At 45.9% G+C, this 22,609-nt stretch overlaps 1 protein-coding gene across 4 annotated transcripts in view; it reads left to right on the top strand.

The window, feature by feature from the left end:
- The window catches only part of ARID1A (AT-rich interaction domain 1A), an 86,239-nt gene that overhangs the window by 46,726 nt on the left and 16,904 nt on the right, over nucleotides 1–22,609 (top strand). For all 4 annotated transcript variants that reach the window (XR_012423958.1, XM_045377147.2, XM_005544322.5 and 1 more), the window contains exons 5-8: nucleotides 18,574–18,814; nucleotides 19,104–19,193; nucleotides 19,872–20,039; nucleotides 20,731–21,043. Coding sequence is in view for 3 of the 4 variants with exons in the window: in XM_045377147.2 (XP_045233082.2) it covers nucleotides 18,574–18,814; nucleotides 19,104–19,193; nucleotides 19,872–20,039; nucleotides 20,731–21,043 (812 nt within the window). In the remaining variant the exon portion in view is untranslated. The remainder of the gene's footprint in view (nucleotides 1–18,573; nucleotides 18,815–19,103; nucleotides 19,194–19,871; nucleotides 20,040–20,730; nucleotides 21,044–22,609) is intronic.

The raw sequence follows: 22,609 nt of genomic DNA, 5'->3' as shown, positions 1-22,609 counted from the left end.
CACAGCCCCCAGCATACCTCTGCAACTTCCTCTCTAGCCACTCATTTGTACCTTAAGCTCCTCACAATTCCTGGTCCTCTTGATTAGGATATACATCTGTTTCTCTCTCTTTCTGTCATGCTCAGCAAACCTCTACTTTGGCTTCAAAACCTAGCTGAAATACCCCTCTGGGACTTCTTCCCCATTTTCATGTTGGCATAGCCTTGTGCTAGTACCTCTGCTTGAACTGTATCTGACATCTGTCATGTGCCCAGCACAGGCAGATATTCGTAAATCTTTGTTGAATACCCCCCAGATTCTCGCTACCTAGCTGAGCTTTGGGAGCTAACGTTTTGTTGTTTAGGTTTATTGAGAGGAGTGACAAATCTTCTCAATAAATGCTTTAAAAATTAGAACGTTTGGCTGGGCACAGTGGCTCACGCCTGTAATCCCAGCACTTTGGGATGCTGAGGCGGGTGGATCATGAGGTCAAGAGTTCAAGACCAATCTGGCCAACATGGCGAAACCCTGTCTCTACTAAAAATACGAAAATAGCCAGGTGTGGTGGCGGGGGCCTGTAGTCCCAGCTACTCGGGAGGCTGAGGCAAGAGAATCGCTTGAACCCGAGGCAGAGGTTGCAGTGCTCCATCTCAAAAAAAAAAAAAAAGAAAGAAAAGAAAATTAGAATGTCTGAAGGATTTTAATCTTACACAGTTTCTGTTCCCTTTTGTTCATTCCATGATAGAAGGAGAGAGGGCCCACAGTCCTTACCTAGGTTTTTGATGGTTTATTTTCAAAGGGATAACAGAAATGTCACTAGCAATTTTGGTAACCAGAGAAGCAGGGTCTTTCTGAGGTTGGTGACCTGTTTTCTTTATAGCTGACCATCTATCTATCTGTGCCTGCTCCTCTTGAATTATAGCCCAGGTGCTCTCTCAGAGTCTCGAAAAGGAAATCCCCACCCCCTCTGTCATATCTGCCCAGACTGCTAAGAGCAGCATGTACCCTGTGCATGTAGCCATCCCTTCTCTAGAACGCTGGTTCTCTGGGCTGGACTGGCCAATCCGCTTCTCTATCTTAGTCACACTGCTCCAGCCTCGATACTGCCTGCTGCCTGCTTGAGCCTTTGCTGCTTGCAGCAGATTACTGTATGCTTGTTCCTGGGCCCATTTCCTGTTTCTATTCTAGTCGCTGGTGGCTCAGCTCTGCTTCCTGCCTGTGTGTCTCACACAGATTCCTCTTGCTGGAACCTTTTGTTTCCTTCGGAACAGCCTCAATCTTTGAAAAGCAACTGAGCCTTACCTCTAGTATGATGGCTCTTGAGTCACTTAGTCCTACAGAGGACTGGGTGGAAGTACCTCCTCCCTCATTAAGCACACCATTTGAATTTTACCTTGTTTTTCAGTTTGTCCTCAGCCCTGCTGTAGGAAGCTAAGTTGGGCCAAACTTGTCCTCACTTATTAGTATACAGGGCTATCGGGACTGGTATGTCCTGATTCTTTTGTACCTGGAGCTTATAAACGTATTTCCTACTACTGAGGAAGACACTTGGTATTCTCTCTGGCCCAAGCGTCCCTGAAGCCCAGGTGATAATTATTGAGTTGGACAGATTATGCCATCCTCAGCAGAATAACAGGCTGCAGAAAACATGGGGATGGAAAAGAAAGCGTGTGCTGACTCAACCCTCCATCCTGTGTGAGCAATTCAAACCCCCCACCCACCCCCTCAGAGCTTAAGGTGAGAGAGAGAAAGTACAGTGAGGTTGTAAAAAGGGAAGAAGTGAAGGAGGTTGTCCTGGACAAATGTATTTAAAGTCCTCAAGCTCCCCGCTCTTGCCCATTTCCTCCAAAAAATACGCTTTGTGAATAAATCTTTTCTCTCTTCCTTTACAGCTTCTCTTTTGGGATCATTTGATAATACTGAGTCAGAGGATTTCTGTACTAGACCCTAGGTCTAGCTATGTTTAATAGAGATTTAATATAGGGAATTTGAGCTTACAACTGGAAAGAGTGAGGGAGCTTGCTCTAGGCTTGGCCTCCAAGAAACTGGACCCAGATTTAACCTAGATTTGACCTACCAGGGGAACTTTGACCTCGGAGCTACTATTGGATTGATTGCTCTTGAATCATATCCCTAAACCTGTGATCCAGGATCAGTAAGCTGGAATCAAGAAGCAGTAGCTGCTGCTGCCAGAACCAGCACCCAGTTAAGTGGAGGATGGAACCAAAATGCTCCTGCAGAAACAAGTGAAGGAGACAGAAATATGGTCTCTGCTTGCTTTGATCTAATCTCATGAGTCAGCTTCTCATTACCAGAAGCTGAATTGTATGCAAAACCAAGGGATTCTTGGAAATTTCATTTTTAAGTTTTTTAACCTTTACAATTAGAGAAAGAATAGAATGGAGGCAGCGTGAACCAGCACGACAGAATATTTACAATATTGACACCCCCATTCCTGTCTCCCCTCCCACCTCCACTTTACATGAGGAACCTAAGGCCCAGAAAGGGAAAGACACTTGTCCAAGGTCATTCAGTAAACGAGAACATTGGATTCTTTGACTTCTAGTCCACTGGTTCTACTGTTGCTTTTACTGTTAGGACCAACTCCTATACAAGATCAGCAAAAAGATCCTTTAAGAAAAGGAAGGCCGCGGGCACAGTGGCTTACTCCCGTAATCCCAGCACTTTGGGAGGCTGAGGTGGTGAGATCACCTGAGGTCGGGAGTTCGAGATCAGCCTGACCAACATTAAGAAACGCCGTCTCTACTAAAAATACAAATTTAGCCGGGCGTGGTGGTGTGTGCTTATAATCCCAGCTACTTGGGAGGCTGAGGCAGGAGAATCACTTGAACCTGGGAGGCGGAGGTTGCGGTGAGCCGAGATCGCGCCACTGCACTCCAGTCTGGTCAACGAGCGAAATTCCATCTCAAAAAAATAAAAAAGAAGAGGAAAAATGCCATATTCAGAAAATGGACTTTGCCTTCCATATTCTCTTTGGAGAAAGGGAAGGAGTTATGAACAGATATGATGTTGAGATTTCTAGATTTCTAGGCAAAGTTAATGCTATTACAGCTTTTGGATTTAGTTCTGTTCTCCAGAAGAATGTAAGAAGCATTTATTCTGAAAGGAAGAATTCTCAGAAACTAGAATGTCCTGATATTCCTTAGTCATCATGGATGAACTAGTTGTCGTAGTGACAGTGGCTCATCTTCACCCATTCCCCCTAGCATTTTCTTTTGCTGTTGGTGCTTTTCTGTCCAAAAAGATCAACCAAAATGAGAAAACCAGCTCCCAGATGTTTGGTTGCCCAGCTGTTTCATGTCTGTCCTTGGGCGGACTTGGGCCTTTCAAACAGGAAATGAGCCAAGTCCACCTAGAAATATTATCTTTGTAGAAACCAGTAGGGTCCTTTAAGCCAAGGTGAGAATCTGTTTCTTGAAATTTGGCCCAGAGGGGAGGACCTGTAGGTGTGGAGCTATGTTAACATACCTGGCCAGGTGCACTGGCTCACGCCTGTAATCCCAGCACTTTGGGAGGCTGAGGCGGGCAGATTATGAGGTGAGGAGATCGAGACCATCCTTGGACAACATGGTGAAACCCTGTCTCTAGTAAAATGCAAAAAATTAGCTGGGTGTGGGATAGACGCGGTGGCTCACACCTGTAATCCCAGCACTTTGGGAGGCCAAGGCGGGCGAATATCCTGAGGTTGGGAGTTCAAGACCAGCCTGGCCAATATGGTAAAACCCTGTCTCTACTAAATAATACAAAAATGAGCTGGGCGTGGTGGCAGGCACCTGTAATCCCAGCTACTTGGGAAGCTGAGGCAGGGAGAATTGCTTGAACCCAGGAGGTGGAGGTTGCAGTGAGCCGAGATTGCACCACTGCACTTACACAGCCTCGACTACAGAACAAAACTCCGTTTCAAAAAAAAAAAACCTGGGTGTGGTGGTACACGCCTGTAGTCCCAGCTACTAGCAACTACTAGGGAGGCTGAAGCAGGGGAATTGCTTGAACCCGGGAGGCGGAGGTTGCAGTAAGCCGAGATCGAGCCACTGCACTCCAGCGGGTGACAGAGCAAGACTCCGTCTCAAAAAACAAACAAACAAACAAACAAAAAAACACTATACCTGGTAAGTCAAGTGTAGAATTAGCCGTATTCTTTTTTTCTCTTGTGTCTAAGACGTACTAGAAAGCTGTGATGACATCGGTATGTATTCTGTTGCCATCCCTCTGGGGACCAGTGCTTGGTCTCCTGAAACCCCTACTCTACGGCCTGAAATTGTTTCATCTTCCCTGCCTGTTACCAGCATAGAATTGTTTGGTATTGTGACATAATCTGATTGCCTTGAGGCAGTACTCACCTCCAAGCTGCTAGCTTCCTTCCGATTTGACCTTTCCCAAAGAAGCTAAGAATCCATGCCTTGTTGAAGGTGCGAACTAGGGGTTGGAGGCTTAATCTTGAGAGTCAGTGAACCTGTCCCTTAAGGCCAGCTTTGATATGGGAAGAATATTGAATATTGTTTACTGAGATGGGGATGGGTGAAAGTAATTTTTCCTGACATTTTGGGAAAGGTAAGAGAAAACAAATTTAAACTACAAGGGATCAGTGGCCAGGTGTGGTGGCTTACACCTGTAATCCCAGCAATGTGGGAGGCTAAGGCAGGAGGATTGCTTGAGCCCAGGAGTTTGAGGCTGCAGTGAGCTATGCTTGCACGACTGCACTCCAGTCTGGGTCTATGAGCAAGACCATGTCTGAAAAACAAACAAAATAGGTCAATGTTCATAGGAACCATTATCAAGAATATTTGGATTTTTATCCCCTGTTATCTTCTGGAACTTGATTATAGCTCCCCTGTGTTCAGAGTTGTTCTTTTCAAAGTCCTTTGAGGTTGTATTCTGGTTTAAGATTCTATCCATTTCTCACTCTCAAATCTGTTTATTCCACCTTCTCTCCCTAAATATTTGGATTTTGTATATAGACCAGTAGGCTAAGGTAGGGAAGATCACTGACAAGTATAAATTTAAGAGTTTACAAAACCAAGGAGGCCATCCAGCCCCCTAGTTCTAAGCCGTGTTCAGCACAGTGCCAACTTTGCCTTCCCTGGTTGTCCTTGCTTGCTTTCTGGTTGCTATAATTCTGAGGGGCAACCAGGCTTGCTGTAGAGAGGAGAGCCAGATGATGTGGAAGCCTAAGGCAACATCCCCTCCTTGTTACACTTCTCATACCCAGAACTCTGCTTGCTTTCTGTGTTCCTTTCCTTTCACTCCCCTTTCCTGCCCTCTTTACTCAAGTTCTAAGATTATAGCTGATGATCTTCATAATAGAACAAACTCCATTTGGTTAACCTTCCTAACAGGGAATGCTTGGCTTTGAGAAAGTAGGGGGTTCCTAACTTCTTTGCCTTCTCTAGCTTTACAGTGCTCTTCTTTCCTGCTGGGATTAGAACAGCCCTATTCCATAAATATGCACTGCTCTTGGCTGCTCTAACTCAGGCCCAGCTCTGACCCAGATTCTTTTTTTTTTTTTTTTCCAGATTTGAGTCTATTAACTAGTGACTCTCAAAACATTTCATACATTTTTGGCCAAAAAGTGGTTACTAACTGGGTAAGACAGTGAGAAGCCTTTTGGGGGCAGGGTGACTGGTCAGGCAGATAACATGGTATTATACAGGCCTGATGAGACTGTGACAAACTGAAAAGCAGGGTTTCAACCAGTTCGTGGCTTATGGGAGTTCCAGAATCATCATCATTATCTTTTTTTTTTTTTTTTTTTCTTTTGGAAGAAGTTAGATGCCTGGATTTTTATGTAAAATCTCCCAGTTTTTAGATGGGTCTATATGAGGGTGTTAGGCAATGAATTAAAAAATTCTCAGCCGGCCGGGCGCGGTGGCTCAAGCCTGTAATCCCAGCACTTTGGGAGGCCAAGACGGGTGGATCACGAGGTCAGGAGATCGAGACCATCCTGGCTAACACGGTGAAACCCCGTCTCTGCTAAAAAAAATATAAAAAACTAGCTGGGCAAGGTGGTGGGCACCTGTAGTCCTAGCTACTCGGGAGGCTGAGGCAGGAGAATGGCGTAAACCCGGGAGGCAGAGCTTGCAGTGAGCTGAGATCTGGCCACTGCACTCCAGCCTGGGTGACTCCAGAGTGAGACTCCGTCTCAGAAAAAGAAAAAAAAAAAATTCTCAGCCGGTCGTGGTGGCTCATGCCTGTAATCCCAGCACTTTGGGAGGCTGAGGCAGGCAGATCACGAGGTCAGGAGATCGAGACCATCCTGGCTAACATGGTGAAACTCCGTCTCTACTAAAAAAAACAAAAAATTAGCCAGACATGGTGGTGGGCGCCTGTGGTCCCAGCTACTTGGGAGGCTGAGGGAGGAGAATGGCATGAACCCGGGAGGCAGAGCTTGCAGTGAGCCAAGATCACACCACTGCACTCCAGCCTGGGTGACAGAGCAAGACTCTTGTCTCAAAAAAAAAAAAATTTTTTTCTGGGGCCTGTGGGTCTGTCCCTGCAGTGTCTTGTGGACTGCCCCTTGTAGCGTTGGCTCTCTCTTGCATTTACTCCCTTTGAGCTGGTGCCTAGAGTTTCTCCGGGGGTGGGGGACAGCTGTGAGGAGCACCTTCTCATCTATCCTTTGCCAGTTCTCATTGTGTTTGGTGTTTGTTTTATTGGTTTGTTGCAGGGGGGTGGGGGGAACAATGGGGGAAATGTTGAGCAGAAGCACTCGATGTGATTAAACCTCCAGCTGAGCATATCTGTGGGAGTAGAATATCGACCCCTGGAAAATCAATGGCTGCTGCAGTGACCCAGCCGCTGTTTGCAGGGGCTCCCACCACAGGAATGCAAGCAGCCCAGCAGTCTTTCTTCTCCCCACCTTTTTACCTCAGCAGTGCCCTCAGCCTCCACCCAAAGGGTCAGACCTGCCTCAAGAGATTTTGCAGAGGTGGGTTAGAACAGCACGTTCTCGTATTATCACAGTTAGATTGAAATTTCTCCAGTGACACAGAGCCCTGCCTCTGACAGCCTCCTTTCCAGACACTCCTTTTCTGCACTGCTGCAGTTCTAGCAACAGCTCTTACCAAGTTGTCAAGACCCATTTGGGGTTGTACTTCTGAGTTTTAAACAGGAGAATCGGGTTCTCTTGATACCAGCACCCAAGAGCCTGTCTCTTGTGGAGGTTTAGAATTCAGGTATAGGGGTTTAGGATGGGGGAATAGAGATTAAGGGAAAGAAAGAGGACTAATAGAGATTGTGTCTAAAGAGGATGCTTTTGAGTAGATAATTCATTGAGCGACATTTATCAAGCATCTTGTCGTTTGTGTGTCTGGCATCTTTCTGGTCACTAAATAGCCTGATCTTGCTCTGGTCCCACAGGCTAGTGGAGATAGAGCACAGTGCCATCAGTCCTGTAACTGCATCTAGAGGAGCCTCAGGAACTCTGGGCCCTACCTATAGGGTGAGAGTAGGGAACTAGCCCTCTGACTTGGGTCAAAGTAGATGGTTTAATAGAATGGCTAGCAGATCTCTTCTTGGAGCGTGGAGGCTTCTGATTCCTCACTGCCTCCACAAAACTGTTTTCATCTTGGAAGTTCCCAAGGCTAAAAAAAAAAAAAAAAAAACAATTTTAGCCTGTAGTTGTTGTACCTATAAAGCATCTTCAAGCAATTTATCTTCCCACCCAACTCTACTCTGGTAGTTGGGAAATCAGCCAGCCTGATGTGTGTGAAAGGAGAGTTCATTTGCCCTATTGTTGGAGCACCTCTGTGGCCAGAGGGTTGAAGCTTGCTTGGCTTTTAAAGCCTCTAGAAAGGAGCCTTCCCATCTTGTAGCTTGGGGAGTGGGGTACCTAAACAAAACCCAAACATCCTGCAGTTCGGAAGGGTGGCTACCGTGCTGGGTGAGGAGGAAAGTGTGAGGATTTGAGGAGGCCATCTAGAGGCCAGGAATACCTTGATTTTTTTTTTTTTTTAAATCTGTGAGCCACGCCCTTGTGATTGATAAAAGGATTCGAACACATTCAGTTTGAATACCCAGCAGAGACCAGGCTCCTACTTTCATGGGACTTCTACCTTAATGGGACTTCTGCTTGTTTCCCTACATTAAAAGTCACCCTCCCTACAGCCCTCTGTCCTCTTATACATTTAAGTACCCTACAGAAAACCCAGGGGTGAGAAGAAGTACTATACCCTTTAATTTAGCATAGAAAAAGTAGGTTTAAGTCGAAGGTTATCGGTGAAAGTGCTGATTTGAAATAAACACTGAAAGTTATAGCAGGAGTAATTAGAAAAGAGGGGGGTTGGGCACCGTGGCTCACACCTGTAATTCCAGCACTTTGGGAGGCCGAGGCAGGTGGATCACCTGAGGTCGGGAGTTCGAGACCAACCTGACCAACATGGTGAAACCCCATCTCTACTAAAAATACAGAAATTGCCGGGCACGGTGGCTCACGCCTGTAATCCCAGCACTTTGGGAGGCCGAGACGGGCGGATCACGAGGTCAGGAGATCGCGACCATCCTGGCCAACACGGTGAAACCCCGTCTCTACTAAAAACACAAAAAATTAGCCGGGCGAGGTGGCGGGTGCCTGTAGTCCCAGCTACTCGGGAGGCTGAGGCAGGAGAATGGCGTGAACCCGGGAGGCGGAGCTTGCAGTGAGCTGAGATCCGGCCACTGCACTCCAGCCTGGGCGACAGAGCAAGACTCCGTCTCAAAAAAAAAAAAAACAAAAAAAACAAAAAAAAACAGATATTAGCCGGGCTTGGTGGCAAGGGTCTGTAATCCCAGCTACTCAGGAGGCTGAGGCAGGAGAATCGCTAGAACCTGGGAAGCGGAGGTTGCGGTGAGCTGAGATTGCGCCACTGCACTCCAGCCTGGAGGACAGGGCGAAACTCTGTCTGAAAAAAAAAGAAAAAAGGAAAGAGGGGAACACATAGCATCATAGATTTTGTAGAGTTTGATTTATCTAGTATCAGTCTTTCCTTCAATAAAGTAGTTAAGTGAGCCTCATGAGGTTAGCCAGTTGAGTCAAGTAGCTAATCACTCAGCATGTCTGGTGATATAGGCTGTTGGCCTTACCTCTCTTGGAGCATGGAACCCAGCTTTTGATCATGTCAGGCTTCTATTAATACCTTATGGAAAGAGTGTAAAGTAATGGATTTGAACCTCAGGTTTATTTAATAGTTGTCTGTCCTTGGGCAAGTCACTTCTGAACTTGCTTCTTTGTTAAAATGGGAGTAATACCTATATCAGAAGATGATTGTGAAAATTAAATGAAAGCCACTCACCTTAGGGTTGAATATGTGATAGTCACATATTTGTGTCAATTCTGCTTCCTTTCAAAAGGAAGATATAAAGAAACTTTATTAACTTTTTCCAACATCCTTTGTATTTGGAGATTTGGTCTCCAGAGCTTTCTTTATGAATTCTGATGTGTATATAGGGGGTTTCCTCTTGGAGTTGGGCCCCTGAAAAGCATTCTGGAGACAAGAAGAGTCTAACCCTTCTCTTCTATGCCTTCCCCATCAGGTGGCCAAAAGGTACCAGGAAGACTGAATCATTATCTTCAGAACAATAGCCTGTTGTAGAAAAAGAGAAGAGGGAGTTTGGTGGGGGATCTCATCCTATGTGATGGTTTCTAAGATACAAACCAAGTTTTTGGAAACTTGACGGGGGCAAGTAGGAAACAGATTTTTCTGAGCCTTTCCTGGAGTAGTTTCTGCTGTTCCAAACCATGGAGGTAGTCCATGTAGGTCATAGGGCTTGGTCTTACACTAAAAGGGTATTGTCAACCTCTGCATCTTTTCTTCCCCTTCCTTACCTGCTTAACTCCTGACCTGGAATTATCACCGGGTGTGAAAGGCAGCCTATTCTGTGTGTTGATTCTTTCTTGGCATTTCAGTTAACACCAGCAAGCCTGCTCTCTAGGCATAGGTGGCAGTTAATCTGTTGGATTGAAACCATGGAATAATGTCACAGCAATTCTGTAACTCTTGGAGTCCCTACCAGTCTGGGGTGGGTCAAATTTATCTTTCTTACATTTATAGCGAAGACTAAGGAGAAAAAAAGAGAACTTATAACTGAAACTTTATTGTACAAGTGTTCAGTAGAGGTAGCCTCTTCTTCTCTGCTACCCTCAATAAATTGTTGCTTGAGGAAGGTTTTAGGAAAAGCCAAGTCTCCCAAAAACTTATTTGCCTTAAGTAATTAATTTTGTCTCAGTTTTTCTTCCTTAGAGTTTAAGGCTGTTGCCTCCTCTCCTACCTTTTCCTTTTCTTCATGGGTTATGTTTCCCAGTCTCTTCTGTGTTCTTCAGGATTTCCTCCCATTCTTCAGCATGAGAGCAGCCTAGGGGTGGGGCGGGGATAGGAGACTGACAAATTACTAGTGTAGATTTGGTCATTATGGAATTTTTTCATTCAAGTATTATCATTTAAATGGGGATGGCTGAGTTGCAAGGTTCCCAGGGCACACACTTACTACAAGCTTATGTGTAGGATTTACCTGGTTCTCATGATGGGTAGTTTACCTGCCTGTATCAGCACAACTCAGCAAAAGCTTTTCCCAACTAAATGGATACAAGAACTCTATCTGGGATTCCCCAAGGATTTAGCCAGATTTATGGGAAAACCCTAAATCTGAGCATTGTCATGAGCCTATTCTTTATACTTGGTACCTGTTGCCATTTCACCTGCTCGGCAAAATGAATTTATGTCATCCTCATGTGGCTCTATTGGGAGATAATTTAAACTTCCCTCCTCTAACCCTGATCTGGTATCTTCCTGCTTAAAAATATTCTTCAGCGGGCAGCCAATTCATCTTAGAACTTGCAGTTTTTCCTGTGAGAGGACCAGCACCCCCACTGCCCCTACCCCACAAAATAAGGTATGGACTGTGTGATTTCAGGCATGGTTTTGTTGTGGTGTGAAGAGAAGGTGTTAGCTGCTGAGTTCTGTTTGTCAGCAGAGCCTGACAGACTCATGCTGGCGCTCACTAGGGCTGGGCAACCAATCACAGCTGGAACAGTTATCGTCATGGAGTCCCTGTGGGCTTCCTCTATCAGGTCACATCCCAAAATAACATTGGGCAGTATTTCAAGTGAAGAAATGAAGGCTTTCAGGGCTGTAGCCAGCCTGGAGTGTGAGATTCTGTGTGAAATAGTTGGATCTGCTCCAGCGCTTTTGATCTGCATGGTAGATGAGCAATAAAATGCACAAAACACATTGGAAACACGTGAGGAAATTCTCCTGGCCCTGCTGCTTCCTTGGAACTGGTAGGGCACTGAGTGGGCTGATCCTCACCTCCCATCTCTCAGCAGGATTATAGTTGGAGGAGAACAAACCCTGGAAAAGAAATCTTCCCATTAAAGGGGCATTGCTACAGTTCTTTTAACAGTCTTTCCAGAAGATGCTTGTTAGGTGGGCTCTTTTGGGATAATTGAGAACCTGAGAGTCCTGAGATGCCAAGGGCATCCCCCACCAGGGAGAATAGGGGCCTTTTTTTTTTTTTTTTTTTTTTTTTGAGACAGAGTCTCGCTGTGTCACCCAGGCTGGAGTGTGGTGGCGCGATCTTGGCTCACTGCAATCTCCATCTCCTGGGTTCATGCCATTCTCCCGCCTCAGCCTGCCAAGTAGTTGGGACTACAGGCACACGCCACCACGCCCAGCTGATTTTTTGTATTTTTTAGTAGAGATGGGGTTTCACCGTGTTATCCAGGATGGTCTCGATCTCCTGACCTTGTGATCCGCCCACCTCGGCCTCCCAAAGTGCTGGGATTACAGGTGTGAGCCACCGCACCCAGCCCGATTGAACTTTTTATTAATGATAAATGTGTTATAGAAAACTGAACTGTTATGAACATTGAGGTCTGGCTTAACAGAGTCTGGCTTTTTGTGGAACAAAAGACCTGAAAAACTGGCTTTTTGTGGAGTAGAAAGCAGAGGTGTGTCCTGTGTAATAAAAGGATGTGGAGTTCAGAGCAATATCTGTTCATGTAGATAGAGGGGCAGGACATCTTTTGGAGACTTCTGCCCTTACTACTCCCTCCCATTTCCCAATAAAAATATTTACTATGCCTAGCCACTGGAACTGGTGGGTATGTCTTAGAACTTATATTGCTGGTATGTTGTTATATCTCTCATTCCAGAATATTACTGCTGGTCGTTTAACCCTGACCATATGGTGCTAGGGGGGTTTCATGCATATGTGCCAGAGGCGTCACAGACTTAGATTTATCCAGCCCTCTCTGATTGTATATGTGAGAAAACCGAAGCCTGGCTTCTTGCCAGTTTGCCCAAGGTCACAACTGATAAATACCAAAAGCTGGGCCTTGGTCTCCTTAGAGGCGTGACCTTTCTCCTCAGTTCATATAGTGTCACAACATAATGGAGAGAGAAAGCCAGCATGGCCTATGGGGTTCAACAGGCCTGGGTTTAAAATCTGGCTTCCACCACTTGCCAGATGACCTGAGCATGTAGCCCAATCTTTTTCGGCATCAACTTCCTCATCTTCAAATTGATAATGTGACTGGGTACAGTGGCTCACGCCTGTGATCCCAGCACTTTGGGAGGCCAAGGTGGGAGAATTGCTTGAGCTCAGGAATTTGAGACCAGCCTGGGAAACATGGTGAAACTCCATCACTACAAAAATACAAAAAAAACTAACCAGGTGTCTGTAGTCGCAGCTATTCGGGAGGCTGAGGTGGGAGGATGGCTTGAACCTAGGAGACAGGTTGCAGTGAGCCAGGATTGTGCCACTGTACTCCAGCCTGGGTAACAGGCAGACCCTGACTCAAAAAAACCCAAACCAAAACCAAAATGGTAATGGTAATAGTATCTGTAACCAAAAATTGTAGAAAATTGGGTAATTTTGCAAAGTGTCTGGCATGTAGTAGATGCTTAAATGGTAGCTGTTAATCGTAAATGATTTTCCCCTTTCTGTGCTAACATTTTGGCTCCTAAAATTATTTGAAACCAACTATCCCATGCTGACCAGTTGCCATCTAATGAAAATGACACTTTGAGAGGTTGGCCCCAAGCCAACCAAATCAGAGAGATAAGAAGATTAATGCTCTTCCTTCCCCAGTATTTTTCTATGCCCAGGCATCCCAGCCAGGTGGGACTACTGTTGACAGTGGTTTATTTAGCACTTTTTCTCCAAGAAGCTCAGGGCACTTTACCAAAAGTGACAGCTCTCCTGAAGAAGGGAAAGCCACATCTTTGCCAGCCACAGATGCCTCCAGAGTTCTGAGACCCCAGCCCCAAGAGCTACAAAGGTTTTCTTTAGGCTTCTAGGATCCCTCAGGTGGAGCAGGGGCATTCTCCTTGTGGATCTATGGCGAGCCTGGTTTTTTAATTGTAAATGTGGCTGAAGGGACCTCCTCAGTTCCTGCCGTGAGCTGATAGGAGTGGTTGGTGGGTTTGTATGTATGTATATGTGTGTGTGTGTATGTATGTATGTATGTATGTATTCATTTATTTTTGAGACGGAGTCTCACTCTGTTGCCTAGGCTGGAGTGCAGTGGCACGATCTCCTCGGCTCACTGCAGCCTCCACCTCCTGGGTTCACGCCATTCTCCTGCCTCAGCCTCCCAAGTAGCTGGGACTACAGGCGCCCGCCACCACGCCCTGCTCATTTTTTGTCTTTTTTAGTAGAGACGGGGTTTCACCATGTTAGCCAGGATGGTCTCCATCTCCTAACCTCATGATCCGCCCACCTCAGCCTCCCAAAGTGCTGGGATTACAGGCGTGAGCCACCGTACCCGGCCAGGTTTTGGTTTTTTGTTTTGTTTCTTGTTTGGTTTTTTTTCTTAGCACTTCCAAAGATACACACCAAGGCCAGTGGTGGTGGCTCATGCCTGTAATCCTAGAACACTGGGAGGCTGAGAAGGGCAGATCGCTTGAGCCCAGGAGTTCAAGACAAGCCTGGGCAACATGGCAAGGCCCCATCTCTACAAAAAAATTTAAAAATTAGCTGGGGGCCAGGCATGGTGGCTCATGCCTGTAATGCCAGCACTTTGGAAGGCCAAGGTGGGCGGGTCACTGGAGGTCAGGAGTTCGAGACCAGCCTGGCCAACGTGGTGAAACCCCGTCTCTACTAAAAAATACAAAAATTAACCTGTAATCCCAGCTACTCAGGAGGCTGAGGCAGGAGAATTACTTGAACCAGGAAGTGGAGGTTGCAGTGAGCCAAGATCTTACCACTGCCCTCCAGCCTGGGTGACAGACCTAGACCCTGTCTCTTTAAAAAAAAAAAAAAAAAATCCACGAAGATACACACCAAATTGAACAGTGGTTTCTCTATTGAGAGCAACAGAAAGACAGCCATGGGGGACTTTGGCTTCACCTATAATATCTGAAATGTTTTTATCATGAGAATGTTTATGTTTTACTTGTATAACTAGAGACAAAAATGATCAAAACAAAACAATTTTTCTAATCCCAGCTACTCAGGAGGCTGAGGCAGGAGAATCGCTTGAATCTGGGAGGTGGAGGTTGCAGTGAGCTGAGATCATGCCACTGCACTCCAGCCTAGGTGACAGACCGAGACCCTTTCTCTAAAAATAAAAAATAAAAATAAATTAACAAAAAAAAAAACGCACAAAGATGCACACCAAATTGAACAGTGGTTTCTCTATTGAGGGCAACAGAAAGACAGCTTGGGGAACTTTGGTGTAGGGGACTTTGGCTTCACCTGTAATATCTGAAATGTGTTTTTCATGAGACTGTTCATGTTTTACTTGTATAACTAAAGACAAAAATGATCAAAACTTTTTTTTTTTTTTTGAGACGGAGTCTCAGTCTGTCTCCTAGGCTGGAATGCAGTAGTGCTATTTTGGCTCACTGTAACCTCCGCCTCCTGGGTTCAAGGAATTCTCCCCGCCTCAGCCTCCTGAGTACCTGGGATTACAGGTGCCCACCACCATGCCCGGGTAATTTTTGTTTTTTTTTGTGTGTGTGTCTCCCAGGCTGGAGTGCAGTGGCGTGATCTTGGCTCACTGCAAGCTCCGCCTCCCGGGTTCACGCCATTCTCCCGCCTCAGCCTCCCAAGTAGCTGAGACTACAGGCGCCCGCCACCACGCCCGGCTAGGTTTTTGTATTTTTAGTAGAGACGGGGTTTCACCATGTTAGCCAGGATAGTCTCGATCTCCTGACCTCGTGATCCACCTGCCTCGGCCTCCCAAAGTGCTGGGATTACAGGCTTGAGCCACCGCGCCCGGCCTTTTTTTTTTTTTTTTTTGAGACGGAGTCTAGCTCTGTTGCCCAGGCTGGAGTGCAGTGGCCGGATCTCAGCTCACTGCAAGCCCCGCCTCCTGGGTTCACGCCATTCTCCTGCCTCCGCCTCCCGAGTAGCTGGGAGTACAGGCGCCCGCCACCTCGCCCGGCTAATTTTTTTTTTTTTGTATTTTAGTAGAGACGGGGTTTCACCGTGTTAGCCAGGATGGTCTCGATCTCCTGAACTCGTGATCCACCCGTCTCGGCCTCCCAAAGTGCTGGGATTACAGGCTTGAGCCACCGCGCCCGGCAATGCCCGGGTAATTTTTGTATTTTTAGTAGAGATGGGGTTTCGCCATGTTGGCCAGGCTGGTCTCAAATTCCTGACCTCGTGATCCGCCCACCTCGGCCTCCTAAAGTGCTGGGATTACGGACATGAGCTACTGCGCCTGGCCAACATTTAATTTTTCAAAGCGATTTGAACGGAACCAAGTTCTCGTCTGATGGATGGATCCTTGATTCCTATTCTGTTCTGAAATACACTTCTTTTTCCTGTAAGCAGGAAAGTTCTTATTACCAAAAGCTGGCAGTTTGATAAGGAATGGAGACTGTAGTAAGGAGTAGGTGAGGGAACTTGCTGATCCCTAAAACAGAGCATTGAGCTGTGGGATTTGCTGTAGACTGTAGGGCCTAATGAGTGCTTTTTGAGGCCCTTTCTACTTACAGTGGCTCTCCTTGTCATCTTGTTGCCTCTTTTAGTTTGTTCTTGGTTCAGAGGCTAGATGTCTGTGGTATAACTTAGGCATCAAAACAGGGATGGGGCTGGGCACGGTGACTCATGCCTATCATATCAGCAATTTGGGAGGCCAGCGTGGGAGGATTGAGCCCAAGAATTTGGGACCACCCTGGGCAACATGGCAGAATCTCTTCTACACACACACACACACACACATACACACACGGTGGCGCATACCTATACACACACACACAGAGCCATATGTGGTGGCGCATGCCTGTAGTCCCAGCTACTCGGGAGGTGGAGGTAAGAGGATCACTTGAGCTGGGCAGGTTGAGGCTGTAGGGAGCTGGCATCGTGCCAGTGTACTCCAGCCTGGGGTAACAGAGTGAGACCCTGTCTCAAAAAAAAAAAAAAAAAAAAAAAAAAAAAAAAAAAAACCAAGGATGGAGTCCCTCTCTCTTGGGACTAACGTGGGGCTCTTCATAGCTCCAGGTACTTTAGTCCTTCAAGAAAGGAAGATGTCCTTTGCTGTTACCTCTTGGTTGACCTCTTGAAATCGTTCTATGGTGGAACTAATTCTCATTGCATTTTTAAAGTATGCTGTGGCATGCCTGGCCTACTTCTTAACAAAAAAGAAAGGTAGCATTTTCTGACTTCTCAACTAACATGGAAAGCTGGACACAGGCACAAATGCATACCTATCTACCTGCCTTCAGAGCAAACTTTGTCTCCAAGAGCTCAGCAGAAATGCTCCCAGCCTAGTGAGGTACCAAGTGGTTTGTGGAAGGTCCACCCAGCTTGGATACTTGAAGGAGAGCCTAAAAGGTACCCTCTGACCTCCAGTGTTAACTGTCAGATCTTAGTGTCAAAGTCACTTTCAGCCGATCTTTCCAGGGTGAGCTCGTTTATTGGAGCAGGAATAGACTCAAACCAACTTGGATCTCCTCCTCCTCGAGATGTGTGGTGTTTTCAGTTTTGTTTTTGTTTGTTTGTCTTCGAGACGGTGTTTTGCTCTGTTACCTATGCTGGAGTGCAGTGGTACAATCTTGGCTCCCTATAGCCTCCTCCTCACTGGCTTAAGAGATTATCTCACCTCAGCCTCCCAAGTAGCTGGGACTACAGCTGCACACCACGACACCTGGCTTATTTTTTGGGGTGTTTTTAGCAGAGACAGGGTTTTGCCGTGTTGCCCAGGCTGGTCTCGAACTCCTGGGCTCAAGTGATCTGCCTGCCTCAGCCTCCCAAAAGGAGCCACTGCATGTGACCCAGTGTGTTTAAGAGAACTCTTTTGTTTACCATTTAAGTATCAGGGTTTTCATCCTTTCTTCAATTACAGTTAGTTCCAAGCCTGAAGTAATGTTGCTAGCTAGAGAATGAACATGGGGCAGGGGATGGAGTTAGGGTATATTTTCTGGGGTGAATATTTTTCATATTGAGCTCCTGTTTGCTAATACTGGAGTTTGTTGACCTAGAGTGAACTCTTTATTGATTAATTCAAGACAAGCAAAGCCTACAAATAAATACCAAGTTCTCACTGAAAAACATAAAAGCTGGGAAAAAACAGAATTTGTTCAATTGGCAAACATTTGTTGATTACTGTTATAGACCAGGTGTTAGGAGTATAGTCCCAGACCTTCTTGGCGGTTAAGAAATTGCCTTTCTCATCCAATGTATCTCTTTCTTACCTCCTACCCCTTATGTTGTAAAGTATGGTGACTTGGAGTGAGTCCTTGGCAAATGGAGGCTATGATAATCTATAATAATCATCGTCATTCTAATATATAATAGAAGTAGAGGGGATCTATAAATGTTTCCCAAACTTGTTAACATTCTCTTGTAGCTCTTGGTACCATCCTGGCAGCATTTTGTAAAGTTCTGCTATTGGAAAAGAACTAAAGCCTCACTGAAGTAGTTGCTTTCTTATGACGATAGAAGTTAGGACTGGGAAAGAAGATGAAAGTGCTAGATCTGCTTCTGAGGGGATAGAAGGATAGAAAAGGAATCAGCAAAACTCAGTCACACCATTGTTTGTATATTGTCTCACTACTATTGCACTATAGTGTTAGAGTTGAATAGTTTTGAAGGAGGCTTTATGGCCCACCAAGGTCTAATATATATTCCACCTGGTCCTTAACAGAGTTTGCCATATGTAAATTATAGTATTATGACTAGGGCCGGGTGCGGTGGCTCACGCCTATAATCTCAGCACTTTGGGAGGCCAAGGAGGGCCTCCTGCGGTCGGGAGTTCGAGACCAGTCTGACCAACATGGAGAAAACCCGTCTCTACTAAAAATACAAAAAATTTAGCCGGGCATGGTGGCACATGCCTGTAATCCCAGCCACTCAGGAGGCTGAGGCAGGAAAATCACTTGGACCTGGGAGGCGGAGGTTGCGATGAGCTGAGACACACCATTGCACTCCAGCCTGGGCAACAAGAGCGAAACTCTGTCTCAAAAAAAAAAAAAAAAAAAAAAAATTGTTTTTTTTTTTTTTTTAAATAAAAATAATATCATGAGTAAAGAACGTGTGTGATGTATTTGCTCTTGATTATTTAAGGAAAATGCTAAGCAAGTAGTAGGATTATTGATAGTAGAATCTTTCTGCCTAATATTACTAATCCATGTTCTTATGTATATGTTCTAGGATCTATCTGGTTCAATAGATGACCTCCCCATGGGGACAGAAGGAGCTCTGAGTCCTGGAGTGAGCACATCAGGGATTTCCAGCAGCCAAGGAGAGCAGAGTAATCCAGCTCAGTCTCCTTTTTCTCCTCATACTTCCCCTCACCTGCCTGGCATCCGAGGCCCCTCCCCGTCCCCTGTTGGCTCTCCCGCCAGTGTTGCTCAGTCTCGCTCAGGACCACTCTCGCCTGCTGCAGTGCCAGGTACCCTCAAGTGCTGGGCTTTAGGGAGAGGGAAAGGTGACTGCCCCCAGTAATATTAAGGAGTCCTAGTCTTCCCCTGGCAGAGAAAGCATCTCTGGCTCATGCTTGCATAGTTTCCCCCTTAGCATTTGGAGAAGGGAGATTGGAACCTGTTGGCTGGATCTCTGTGTGTGTGATACTGGGAGGTACTTGGCCTCTCCATGAGCCATTTCTAGCTCTGAATTGACTACCTAGCTAGAATTCCCAGGCTTAGCCATGATATTCTTATGTTGTTCTTTGTCTGGAGCAGGCAACCAGATGCCACCTCGGCCACCCAGTGGCCAGTCGGACAGCATCATGCATCCTTCCATGAACCAATCAAGCATTGCCCAAGATCGAGGTGAGAGCCTGGATGTTGGGGAGGGGCAGGGAGCTAGGACAGACATTTGAGTGCCCTGTGCAGTAGCTTTTAGAGAGCTGTTTGACCATGAAGCTTAGGACAATCCCTGCAGCAAATTGTTTTTATATTCTTTAAAAGTTGACATGATAATTGTACTTATTTATGGGGAACATAGTGATGTTTCAATAGATATAACGTATAGTGATCAGATCAGGGTAATTAGCAGATATATAATCTCAAACACTTACTACTTCTTTGTGCTGAGACCCAGCAGCAAATTGTGAAGTTAGAGTGGGCTTGGCCATGTTAGTGTCTCCATTTCTCAGTACTTATCTCTGTTTTGATGGTTGCCCTCTTACATTTTGCCTCATGTGGTCGGCAGTTGCTGAAGACTCAACATTTGGTCTTTACTCATTAAGTCATTCATTTTGGTTTTTGTCATTCCTTTTTGTCTTTTCAAACCTCCATTTAGCAGAAACAGTTGGCATGCCCTGGTTAATGGCTTATGTCACTCTGAAGGTGCCTAAAATGACACACCACTATATAGAAAATCAGATAGAGACTCCATGCAAGTAGCTGCTAAAGAAAATGTAGATGGTAAAGTCCCAGGATAAGGAGGGAGAGCATTTGTTCGCATTGTATAAAGCTAATAACTATATGGATACTACCCACAAATAGGTTATATGCAGAGGAACCCCCAGATGCCCCAGTACAGTTCCCCCCAGCCCGGCTCAGCCTTATCTCCGCGTCAGCCTTCCGGAGGACAGATACACACAGGCATGGGCTCCTACCAGCAGAACTCCATGGGGAGCTATGGTCCCCAGGGGGGTCAGTATGGCCCACAAGGTCAGTATACTACCCAGTTAGGAGTAGATAGGGGTGAGAGGAGAAAACAGTTCCTTGTCTGATATGTTGCCATCTAGCTTGTAACCTTGTGAGAGAAGGGCTGTCCTTTGCCTTAAATCCACCCAGGCCAGGCCCTTGAAGAAGGGCAAGGAAAGATTCCATTTGTCTCCACTTACTCCGTCACCATGAGAAAGTCTTTCAATTTCACTGAGCCTCTGTTTCATTTGTAAAAATGGAGATAAGGTGTTTACTCCACCATTGAGCACAGACAATTAATACATGGTAGCTATTGGTTATTACTTTTTTAAAATTATTTTTAGTGAATAAGTCATAATGGAATAGATCTTTGCTCAAAATTACAGCCCTAGGCAGATCAAAAGTTGAGTATCTTACACAGAGCATGGAGATAGAAAGGAAGTTATCTTCTTCTGGAAGTTGAAGTGCCTGTGTGGCAGCAAAGCCAGCCTTGCTCTGTGCTGCCTTTAAGATGGAGGGGATAACTGACCTGCCTTTACATGCTTCTGGCACCCCCCCACTTTTTCTCATGGAGATAAAGGCTACCATGAAGTTGGTCTCTTTCCTAACCAAAATATTGAATGACATTGTTTGGTGTTCTAGAGTTGAGAGATATTAGTGAGTTGCTAGTGTGAGTCACTAACCAAGTCTCTGTCTTCTCTTCCTCCCCTCTCAGGTGGCTACCCCAGGCAGCCAAACTATAATGCCTTGCCCAATGCCAACTACCCCAGTGCAGGCATGGCTGGAGGCATAAACCCCATGGGTGCCGGAGGTCAGATGCATGGACAGCCTGGCATCCCACCTTACGGCACACTCCCTCCAGGGAGGATGAGTCACGCCTCCATGGGCAACCGGCCTTATGGCCCTAACATGGCCAATATGCCACCTCAGGTTGGGTCAGGGATGTGTCCCCCACCAGGGGGCATGAACCGGAAAACCCAAGAAACTGCTGTCGCCATGCATGTTGCTGCCAACTCTATCCAAAACAGGTAAGGCCTGGGAAGTGGAGAGGGTATCAGTTCTAGAAAATGTATTGTAGACCCACTCAGATTATTGAGATGCTTCTGGACCTAAATCGGGGGGGAAAATGGGTGTGTGTATGAAGTGTTAATTCTTACATGTCTTAGATGGGTCTGAAATTTCACATGACTAAACATCATATGTAAAGAACTTTATAAAAAACAGGGTTGGCCGGGCGCGGTGGCTCAAGCCTGTAATCCCAGCACTTTGGGAGGCCGAGACGGGCGGATCACTAGGTCAGGAGATCGAGACCATCCTGGCTAACAGGGTGAAACCCCGTCTCTACTAAAAAATACAAAAAGCTAGCCGGGCGAGGTGGCGGGCGCCTGTAGTCCCAGCTACTCGGGAGGCTGAGGCAGGAGAATGGCGTAAACCCGGGAGGCGGAGCTTGCAGTGAGCTGAGATCCGGCCACTGCACTCCAGCCCGGGGACAGAATGAGACTCCGTCTCAAAAAAAAAAAAAACAGGGTTTTGGCTGGGCGTGGTTGAGTGGGACTACAGACACACACCACCACACACGGCTAATTTATTTTTTATTTATTTATTTTTTTTTATTTATTTACTTATTTTGAGACAGAGTCTCACTCCATTGCCCAAGCTGGAGTGCAGTAATGTACTTTCAGCTCACTGCAACCTCTGCTTCCCAGGTTCAAGCGATTCTCCTGCCTCAGCCTCCCGAGTAGCTGGGATTACAGGCACCCGCCACCATGCCCTGTTAATTTCTATATTTTTAGTAGATACTGGGTTTCACCATGTTAGCCAGGCTGGTCTCGAACTCCTGACCTCAAGCGAGCTGCCTGCCTTGGCCTCCCAAAGTGCTAGGCATGATCCACCATGCCTAGACTTTTTTTTTTTTTTTTTTTTTTTTAAATAGATACGGAGTCTCACTATGTTGCCAGGGCTAAAGACAGCTTATTTTGATTTGCAAAATAAGTGTTCAGAGTAGGTGGTTTAACTTCTATCAGTCAACATTTTGGTTTCCAAAAGGATTCTTAATGATACATATGTCTTGGATCTTTGGTGTTAGAAATAGCAAATGGTAAGCTTGTGGTTTGCCATTTCTCTTACTGTTTTATGTGGTCCTGTGTGTTGACTCTGGTGCTAGAGTGCAGAAGGCTCACGTGATTAGGTTTAACGACTTCTTTGGCCACTAAATCTTATTGAGTTGTTGATGAACCAAGGTAAAATAGGGTGATTGACTATAAAGAGCTGGATTTGGTAGAACTTCAGAAAGATGGAAGTGCAAAGTTTGCATTAGCCCATCAAGAAATAATGCAAAGCCACCTCTGGGTGATATGCTGAGGGTTCCAGTCTGGAATTTAGCATGACAAAAAGTGGTACAGTTCAGCATTTCATCTATGTCTTTTGCCACAGACAGGGCCCTTAAATGGAAATACAACTTGACTTTGGAGGTGGCTTTGAGGGAGGCAGTACTTAAAAGACACAGCAGGGCTCTGCTTCAAAGAATTGTACCCTTTGAAATTCAGCTATTGTGGCTGGGTGCGGTGGCTCACTCCTGTTATCCTAGCACTTTG

Source organism: Macaca fascicularis, chromosome 1 (assembly GCF_037993035.2).
Source record: "Macaca fascicularis isolate 582-1 chromosome 1, T2T-MFA8v1.1".
Taxonomy (NCBI): domain Eukaryota; kingdom Metazoa; phylum Chordata; class Mammalia; order Primates; family Cercopithecidae; genus Macaca; species Macaca fascicularis.
This window is presented reverse-complemented; position numbering and strand designations above follow the sequence as displayed.